A 10,109-nucleotide genomic window follows, 5' to 3' on the forward strand; every position below is an offset into this window, starting at 1 on the left:
GCTCTTCCTCTGCTGGATCCTTTCCACCTGCAGACAAAGAAGCTCTGTCTTCTCCCACCTTACGATGTCTGGGAAGCCCCGGTTGTGTGAAGGAACGCGGCTGGCCTGCCTGGACCAAACGCAGACCTGGCTGCTCTGTCCGTTCGCTAAACAAGGGTGAGATCACAAGCTGGTCCCCAAAGCAGCACGGCGACCTCCCTGAGACAAGCCCCCTATCCAGGCTCTGTTTAACAAGGACTGTTTTAGGAGCCCACACTGTGCTCGGCACCCCCTCTGTTTAAAGGGACGATATTCTGATGAACTGAAAGATTTCTGGCTTGTCAGCCCAACTCGGTGAGAAACAGACACGATGCAGGCTTGGAGAGATCTAAACGCTAGACTCGTTCACCAACCCACAGCCAAGGTGTCCCCAGTGAGACCTGACACACTTGTGTGAAAAGACTTACAGGGGACATCTTCCGGATCAGGTCATGGGCGACAACCAGCAGGTCCCCGTCCTTGGTCACCTTCCTGCGGAACTCGGCCACGTCCCCGGGGTGCAGCACCTCAAGCTGCTCCGCGGCCTCGATGATGGCCTCGATGCAGCTCCTCCACGAGCACAGGGCGGGGATCCCTGGGGCCGCGGCCGCACTGACTCCCGTCCCCATGACCAGGAGCAGTTCCTGGGGCTGTTTCCGGATGAGGCTTTTTAAAAACTTTCTACTTAAAAACAAGGGAGGGAAAGAATGAAAGCCAACGTGGAAGAACTGCAACCACGAAGAAAACAATGCAGTCTGGGAACATCCGTGAGGCATCAGGTCAAACCCAGCCCGTGCTGGGCACAAACACACACGCAACGTCCCCCCCAGTTATACTAAGCGCAAGACGGAGCCTGTGTATTTTTCTTTTTGTGTATTAATCTCACATGTTCTATCCTCATTCCTAAGGGACTTGGGACAGTACTGTCTTATTCACCTCGAGTCCCCTATAGTGTTGAGCACACGCTTAAGTGATGTGTATTTGTGAACAAGAACTCTCAGCAATTTCAATTCCTTTAAAACTGCAAAGGGCTCTTGTAAATACAAACTATGGTGATCAAATGATCCCTGATTACAGGGACAGAAAAGAAAACTCCTGGCAAAATGCTGGTCCTCTGCAACCACCCCCCGGCAAGCACCTCCTTCTCCTGCGTCACTTCACAGAAGTGTAACCCGCCCACTCCCAGTCAGAGGTTTCTTTCCCGTGAAACGTGGCACCCCCAGCCTTAGATGTGACCCTCTGGTCACCTGCTGCTCGGCATGGGGCCAGGCGACAGTCACCTCCTTGGACAGAAAGAGAGCTGCCTCTGCGAACGTTCCTTACTTTGGAGCAAAGGGTAGTTACCTGGCCCCGGAGACGCCCTCCCCAGCTGGTGTTCTCACTTCGCTCACCCTCCCAGGTACCAGATAACACATAAGGAGACTTGTGATGGAAGCTATACACCTGTTTGAGGGTGCAGTTGACTTCATTTACCTTGATTTCTGTTCACTTCTGTTTGTTGTCTTTTCCATGGAATCCATCTGTAAATCCTAAAGAGATTCAGAAGCAATCGGTCAGAAGCAACTTCCACTTCCCAGAGGAAAGTTCTTTTATTAGTGCCCTGGAAGAGAGATGAGGTGGAATTAAAATCAAAGGTCTTGGAGCTTTCTTTAAATTAGAATAACTGAAAAGCATCGTATACAAAAACATACATCCAAAATGGTTCCTAAGCCCCCATTCCTAATTCTGTGACTTAACAGGCCAGGCAAAGTCTCAGACCCAGATTCTGCGAAGCCCGACACTGGAGGGAAATGAGGGGAAACTAGTGTGAGGGAGCGCAGGTGGTGCAGCAGTTCAGCGCTGGGTGTTTTCACTGCCCCTCATGACTCTGCTCCAGAACCGCTTCCAGGTGACACGAACACAAACGACTTATCACGGAAGGAAGACAACGCAACAGCACGACAAAGTAAGCCACACACAGGTTTCCAGGACTGTCCGAGCTCGAGGGCACCGAGCAGTGCACTGAGAGGGACCAGGACACGCCCAGCAAGTCTTCCGAGGAGACGCCAGGCCCCCCTTGGCCGTGATGAAATCCAGTCCAAGGGAATAATCGAAGTAAAAGGTCAATTCTTAGCTTACCTAAAACCTGACTCTCGAATCAGCTAGGTCTCTATTGCCAGACTATCTCCATGTTCTATCATTTTTCCAGAATCATATTTCCCCCCCCAATTCTCTACCTAACATTTACTGCAAAGGACATATACAGAAAATAAAAGATTAAAAAGCCCATAATCCTACTACCTACAAGCAATGACTGTTAGCATTTGTAGAGTTCCCTCTAGACTTTTTCCTTTAAAATTTTTACATCATTTGAGACCATAGGTCATATCCAACTTTTTTCATGCATTTTAATAAAAGCATTTCTCTTATGTTATTCAAAACTATTCCTAAATATAAGTGTAATAGCAACACACATGAAATTCTATCTTACTGATATGCTATCCTTTACTTTACCTACCTCCCCAATGTAGGGCATTACTATAACACTCTGACAACCATCTCTGTGCACAAAGTTTTCGTCTATTTTGAAATTATTTATTTAGGAGAGATTTCTGACAAGCAGAATTGCTCAGTTAAAGAATATGAACTCTGTAAAGTATCTCAGCACATTACCGCCAAACTGCTTTCCAGAAAAGTGGTCAGCAGAATACATAAGTGCCTGCTTTGCATAGCCTAACCAGCACTAATTGAAAACCACCTTTTCACATGTATAATCTCTTTTTTTTCCCCTAAATTAGAATTAGGTCACCAAAAATAATTTTCCAGGGGAAGGAAACAAGGCTTAATCACTCTATGAGCATCTTTAGATTTTAAAGCTAAACAGGATCGTAAGAACATCCCCTGGAAATGTACACAGAACTCTGTGCACATTTCCCTGCCCCACCCCCCCCACCCCCCCGCTCATGGGAAAGGGTTCAGAGCGCCCTTCAAACTCCCAAAGGTGTCTGTGACCTTCCCCCAAATGTTAAGAGACCAGTCTGCAGGCGAGGAAAGTGCGGCTCCCTGATGCCCATCACCTGCCCAAGGCTGGTGCTCGGCCCTAACTCCTTCCCGCTGTGGAGTTACTATCTGAGTCATCAAAGGTCAGATTGTTTCATTTTTGGTTTTATCTACTAGATATTTCCTAAGGAAGGGAATAAATATTGAGGTTTTCCACTATATTATATAATCCCAAGAATAAGCAACCTTGGGCCCTGGCCAGGAGACTTCAATGACTGACCTAACTATTCACCGATCCTCAGTTTTAACAGCTATGAAATAGGAAATCCTGCTAACTGACCGAGTTTTGAAAGCCTGAGAACCTCTCATAGGAAAGGTGCTCTGGATTCAGCCTCTGGAGTCACAGAGCTCAGGAGGCCGCAGACTTCCTTTCTCAACCTTCCACTGCAGGACGGAACTCAGAGTCCTTCCTGTTCAAGCCTGTGTGAAAGGTTAATACGAGATGCTTACCGGCTGACTAATCCAACTGCCCCCCAATCCTGCTCCCCCAAATAATCTATATCACTTGAAAATAGTTACTCCTTCCCACCTGGAAAGGAGTCTTTTACCTCATCCTGCTCTACAAGATATTTCAGAATATTTTTTAAACAGTCACTGGTCAACCAATGACTTAAGAAATCACATGCCCCAAACTGTCACCATTGTGAAGAACTTTAAAAATCTCTCTCTAGTTCTTTCAATTATTGCTCAGCTGCTTTCGATGCTCCATATATGTACGAAGATAGATACAAATGGAAAACCTAAACATTGCATTTACACACCTGCAAAAAAGTATGAACAAATTAAACTTTTGTGGGCTGGACTTAACTCCAAAATTAAGTGATTTCAAAGTTTTCCAAAAGAACAAGTTACCACTGCAAGCACTGAGCATGTACACAACAGGTGACAGCTTGCACTCCGGGCTGCTGGTTTGCCGGCTTGAGCGCTCAACACTCACTCTCCTGAGCGTGATGAAGGCCTGGCGCCGGCTCTGCAGCACGTTCAACAGAACCGCACACGCTCCGAACTCAATAGGCAGGTGAGCCTCTAGGCTTTAATACTGACGGGTGTCTGTAAGGATCAAAGTAGCCAACACAGGAAGTACCCAATTACATTAAATCTCAACACAATAACTACGTAATGATGAACTGCACAGCTGCCCATATTTAGACATTTACCGTTCATTATAACACTGCATGTTGAAAGACATTACCTCATTTCCTGTTCTTTCAGCAGCATAATTATCCAAGCCAAATCTCACAATGACTTAGAAAGTACCCCAACTCTCTCCTTGTTTTTAAACCAAGCGCCAAGCAGGAGATCTCCCTCCAAAGTACTCAGTGCCCGATCCTAGAAGTTCCTGTAGGTGGGCAAGCCTCTGGGGTCCTGCTTACATCCCCAACACCATTCCTCCAAGCCAGTCAGGTTCCAGACAACAGGAACAAAAGCCTTCAGAGACCTTTTAGACACTGCACCTTTTGGTTTCCTTGGTGATCGTGTCGTCACCACAGTTTGCAGGCCCAAAGCCAAGTCATCATGGCAACCCATTTTTTTTTCCCAAGGACCTATCAGCATTTTCTGAAAGCAAAATCAGGCCCCAACACAGATTTGTATAAGCAGTTCCTGTCCTTTTTATTTAAAGCCATGAATAAAAGTCTGAATAGGATACTTTCTGCTTAAAATCGGAGATCATGAGTATTTTATGAACTTCAGAGTAGCCAGACTGCCTTACTTATCCTTTGAATCCCTAGTGTCCAGCACTAAATAAATGTTCACCAAACTGAGTCTAATGCAAAACAGAATAAACTACAAACACCAAACTTGTTACTTACAGCTAGCAAAACAAAGTCCCGCTCCCCAGCTCCCTAACTTCACTGCACCAGACTGTCAGTGACCTCCCCGACCCCGCTCCATCATGCCTCCTGGTCCCCTGGCCCTTATGCAGTCAGTCCCGCTCTGACTCTGGGCTGGGTCATGTGACTTCTTTGGCCAATGGGAGGTCGGCAAACAAGCAAGCGAGCGTTTGATAAGCATGTTGACACTGGAGCCTGTCCTCTCGGAAATCAGCCTCCTAAAGCCCAGTCTAGCCTCCTGAACGGCCACCGATGGAGAGCACACCAGCTGACAACCCAGCACCATCCACTCGACAGGCATGCGAGGCTACGAGGGACCATTCAACGCCAGGCAAGCAGCCAGATGACCACAACTGCGTGAGCGACCCCAGCAAGGCCAGCCGGAGTCTTGCCGAACCAGGCCCAGGTGCTGATCTACAGAACTGGCCGTTCTTTGAAGTGCTCATCACCATTCTACACAGCCAGAAAGAGCAGAGGGATAGGAAAAAAGACAAAAGTATCAGGACCAAAAAAAAAAAAAAAAGCACAGACCAATGAGTGAAAAGGGTCCATAAAGTTTTGAGGGGGAGGGAGAAAATATTTGTCAATAATAGTATTTTAGGGCCTTCCATGGTGGTCCAGTGGGTGAGACTCCGCGCTTCCAATGCAGGGGGCCCGGGTTCGATCCCTGGTTGGGGAACTAGATCCCACGTGCATTCCGCAACTAAGAGTTCGCATGCCACAACAAAGACCCCACATGCCAAAACTAAGACCCAGTGCAGCCAAATAAATAAATAAATATATTTTTTTAAAAGAACAGTATTTTATTACACGTAGCATAATAAAAAACTTAAAACGAATCACTTTCTATTATAAATTACACCTTCACTTAAGTACAAACCCTGAATTAGAAGTTTCCAGTCGGTGGGATCCTCAAAGATATTCTTAAGAAAACTTAACTTCGTCCTATAAATACTCACAATGGTTTTGAGTGGCATATACAAGAGCATGGAGATGAGAGCTCCCAAGGTGTACAGCCCCTGATGACAATGAAGGAAGAGGGGCCTACAGTAGACATACGCTCAAAACATATTCCTCTTACACAGGGACATCGCAAATATTCATGAAAATTTCCAAATGCTCACTTTTAACTCACTTGTACCCAATCCACAGTGATGGAATAAGATGCCCCCAGAATTTGTGGAAAAAGTCAGGTCACTGTGACTACAAATGACTTGATTAATGTAAAGGCCTGGCAACACAGCTAGCTCTGGTATTACACTCTGCTACTGTTACAAAAGTAACCCACACTAAGAAATGATTTATAAATCTGCTACTCACAGGAGACAGGAGACCTGAAATATTAATACTAGTATTAAATGGAACCCCTGTAGCCGCTGTGGTTCCTAAGGACTGGGATGTCCTCAAATGAGGCCAAACCAATTGCCCTGTTGACTACACCCAGGCAGGTCTGGAGGCCTCCGGCCACGAAGCAAGCTCTTCCCATCTGCTTATCGCAGCAGTGCCTGGGGCTATAGCTCACTGACACTGACTCACCTGGTCCTTAACATCCTCCTCCTCACCCTTTTCTCTAACTTGAGTCCCTCCAACTGCCTTTTTCATGGCAATCTCGTTCCCCGTGTTAACTTGGGAGGGGGGCCACAGAAGCAGAAATCATTCCGCAACAAGAGGAAGTTTTCAAGTACATCTGACAGACTTCTAACCACTAATGAATCATCTGGGATCTAGTTGGTAGAGGTATTTCTGGCGAGTTTGGTTAGCCTAAGTAGGTTCATCTGAGCTGAAAACAAGGTGCAAATGGACCTTGAATAATTAAGCTTCCAGAACTGCAAAGGAGAGGCTTGCCCTGAAACCACAACACCTGGGGCTCTGGTGGAGAAAATACAGAATCTGGAGACAGGAGACACCACCATATCCCCCCAGCCCCGAGATCGCTCTGAACCTCAGTTTCCATATCTGTCAAATGGGAATGCCATCATCCACATCACTGATTGTTGTGAAGATTCTGAGTGAGTCAAGTATCTGAAAGGCACTTAACCTTACGATGTTTATCTATTACTATGAACAACCTCAGCAGCCAGCTGCTCTCCCTCCGCAACAGGGAGCTTTCAGCTCAACACGACGTCTCCACAATGACACATTCATTTAGCCTGGATTCTGGTGAAACTTAACCCAGTCAGTACTAGTAAGAGATCCTCAGGATGAATTGTTTTCTTCAAGGTACAGGAAATACAAAGCCTGTATTGGGGGAAAAAATCCTTATTTTGTAATGATCAAAATGTGCTCATTTGCTTCTTGAAACCAGCGCCTCCAAACAGAGCTGCTTGGGCACGTAAGCTCAAACCAAGAAAACAACAAAACCCACCACTAATAAAAAATTTAAAGGCCACAATTTAGTTCAAAAAGCAACATTAATTACTGACACTTTCTACGCCACTATTAGATTCAAGGGCAAACAATAAGCACCTTACATGCATTCTCATGTAAAGCTCTCAACAACCCTGTGACTTGGCTCTTATTATTACCTCTCACCTGGCCAACGCTGACATTAAACCCTTTTAAGAGGCCAGCCACCATGCTAAATGGAGTCTTGCACGTTTTCTCCAATCATCAGTGCAGCTCAGGAGGGCAAGCAAATATACCTGACATTTTACTAGGAACACTGCCAACATCTGAAGTGGTCACTGGTTAACAGTTTGTCCATCAGATGTGACATGCTGCACAACTCAAATAGACACGTTACTTAACAATAAGCCAATAATGGCTTATTAACATGTATCAATGCAGAGGCCAAATGCTGAAGCACCAGCATTTATCCATCCCAAGAGGAATAAGAGATGTTCTAGAAAGTAAACCTCCAGTGAAATCTAAAATTATAGAATTTTAGAGCTGGAGGGATCTTAAAGGTTCCGCGATGTCAAATATCCTAAATAACAGATGTGAAAATTGAGACCGAGGGGCAGTGACTTGGTCAAGGTCCCCTAGGGAGTCCGGGGACACGCTATAAACTCACTCCTGGCTTATGTCCCATAATCTTGCCACTATCCCGGGCACCAGCTGGTCCACTGTGACCCCAAAACTTCATGTAAGGTACTCATGTGTACCTCTTTTTACGACCATATCTTTATAAATACCAAGCCACACAGTTTGGCTGATCCGCAGGTTCACCTGCTTCCTTGCTCCATTCACTTTCCAGAAATGCTAAGAGAAACAGCCGGCATTAGGAAGACACTAGAGGCAGCAAGAAGCCTCGGGCCAAACAACTAGCTCAGAAGAGCCGTGTTTGCTCCGGGCTGGCAGCTTATCACACAGCTGTCCTGTGAACTTTAGCAAGCAAATGTAAGATAAGGAACAGATAAGAAGGGCTCAGCTGGCAAACAAAGCCACCACTGGAGAGGACTTCATTCTCCTGGGAAAGAGACCTTGAGGCTCTTTGAGGGAGGAAGTAGGATCCAGCAGAAAGAGTCCAGGCTTAGAAGTTAAACAACCGTGTATCAGCTGTACTACTTAATATGGGGTTGAGTTACCCCGTCTCTCTGAGCTGTGTTTCCTTCATCTGTAAAAAAGGAATAATATCTTACATCTCAGGGTTGCTGCAAACACTAAAAGGGGTAACACTTAAAACAGCAGAGCCCACAACAGTGCGATCCCCACTACACCATGTGCACGCAATGGGTATCCTTCCTGGATTTAATCAATTGAAATTAAATAAAATTTAAAACTCAGTTCCTCGGTCACAATAGTCACGTTTTAAATGCTTGACAGCCACACGTGTCGAGTGAACGGGACAGCACAGATGCAAGGCGTTTTCATCGTCACAGAAAGTTCTACTGTACAGCGTCATCATACCTGGCGAATCTCCCTGCCCCTCACCCAAGTCCAGACCTCAACAAACAAAAGTCCTGTGGATTTATTCTCAATCGATCTCTAATCCATACCCTCTGCCATGCCTTGCAGTCCTCACAACTTGTCTGGACTGACAGCCACCCTGCTTCCGGTTTCAGCCCCTCTGGTCCCACACTGTCTCCAAAGTGACGTTTCTGACACAACACATGTGAACTCGTCTCTCCTGCAAGGGCTTTCCAGTTCCTTCAGGACCCCCAAGCCCAGCTCCCAAACACTCCATGATCTGGTTCCACTTCTGAGCCCCAGCCTCTCCTCTCCCTGCCCACTGTGCCACATGTGCACCTCCGGGGTGGATGCTGGGCTCACTCTGACACACAGTCACCCTGATGAAGCCCTAGGTGACCTATGGGCAAAAGACCAAAACCTCCCCTAAAAGAACTAACAAGTTCCCAGCATCAGTCCCCAGGCAGAAAACGGTGGGCTGAGACAAGAGCGAGCTGGAAAGGTCTTTCGGGTCTAGACTTTAAGAAGTTTCGCCGTGCTTGCGGAAGCTGAGGTCCTCGCTGGCACCACCTGGTCCAGGTCACCTCCACCTCTCTGGTGGCCCTGCTTCCTCCAAACAATTCTCCCACCGCCAGACCCAGCAACTGTTCCCAAACACAAAATCCCTCTTCACGGCCCTCCTCAAACCCCTCGATGGCCCCCCCACTCCCTTCAAATACCAAATCCTCCACCAGGCTTCAAGAGCTCCTCTTGCTTTGGTCCCGACTACCCTGGCCCAGCCCGTTCTTGCCACTCCACGCCTGAAACCCTGCCCTCTGCCAAGCTTCCCAGTTTCCCCCATTCTGGTCTCCTCTATCCGGAACACCTCCCTCACTCCTCTCCACTGACAACGCCCACCTTTCTTCAGCTCGGAGCTAGACCAGCACTCACGCAGGGGGACGGAGAAGCAGTAATTCAAGAAAGGGCCGGGGGCAAGGTGGGCCTCAGGGAACAAAGCTGGATTCTTCCCGCTTAGGATTCCCTCTAATAGCCCGAGGGCCTTGCTCATCAAGGAGGTATTACATCTCCAGCCACGCCCCCAGGATGAATCCAAGCTCCAGCCCACTTCTTGGTTTCCAAAATCTCATGTGCTTTGTGGCATGCCTCTCTACCTTTTCACATACTATCCCTTTGCCTGGAGTGACCCTGGCAAACTTCTTTTTTTTTTTTTCTTTTTTTTTTTGCGGTACGCGGGCCTCTCACTGTTGTGGCCTCTCCCGTTGCGGAGCACAGGCTCCGGGCGCGCAGGCTCAGCGGCCATGGCTCACGGGCCCAGCCGCTCCGCGGCACGTGGGATCTTCCCGGACCGGGGCACGAACCCGTGTCCCCTGC

The 10,109-nt window shown here is 47.4% G+C and overlaps 1 protein-coding gene across 1 annotated transcript in view; it reads right to left on the minus strand.

Annotated features, from left to right (window-relative positions):
- Nucleotides 1-10,109, minus strand: part of SIRAL2 (SIR2 antiphage like 2) — a 28,793-nt gene that overhangs the window by 16,574 nt on the left and 2,110 nt on the right. The window contains exons 2-3 of the mRNA XM_007453917.1: nt 1,492-1,547; nt 447-699 (exon numbers count right to left, since the gene is read on the minus strand). Coding sequence (XP_007453979.1) covers nt 447-699; nt 1,492-1,538 — 300 coding nt within the window. The 5' untranslated portion in view covers nt 1,539-1,547. The remainder of the gene's footprint in view (nt 1-446; nt 700-1,491; nt 1,548-10,109) is intronic.

This window comes from Lipotes vexillifer, unplaced genomic scaffold, assembly GCF_000442215.2.
Source record: "Lipotes vexillifer unplaced genomic scaffold, Lipotes_vexillifer_v1.1 scaffold382, whole genome shotgun sequence".
In the NCBI taxonomy this organism is placed as follows: Eukaryota; Metazoa; Chordata; class Mammalia; order Artiodactyla; family Lipotidae; genus Lipotes; species Lipotes vexillifer.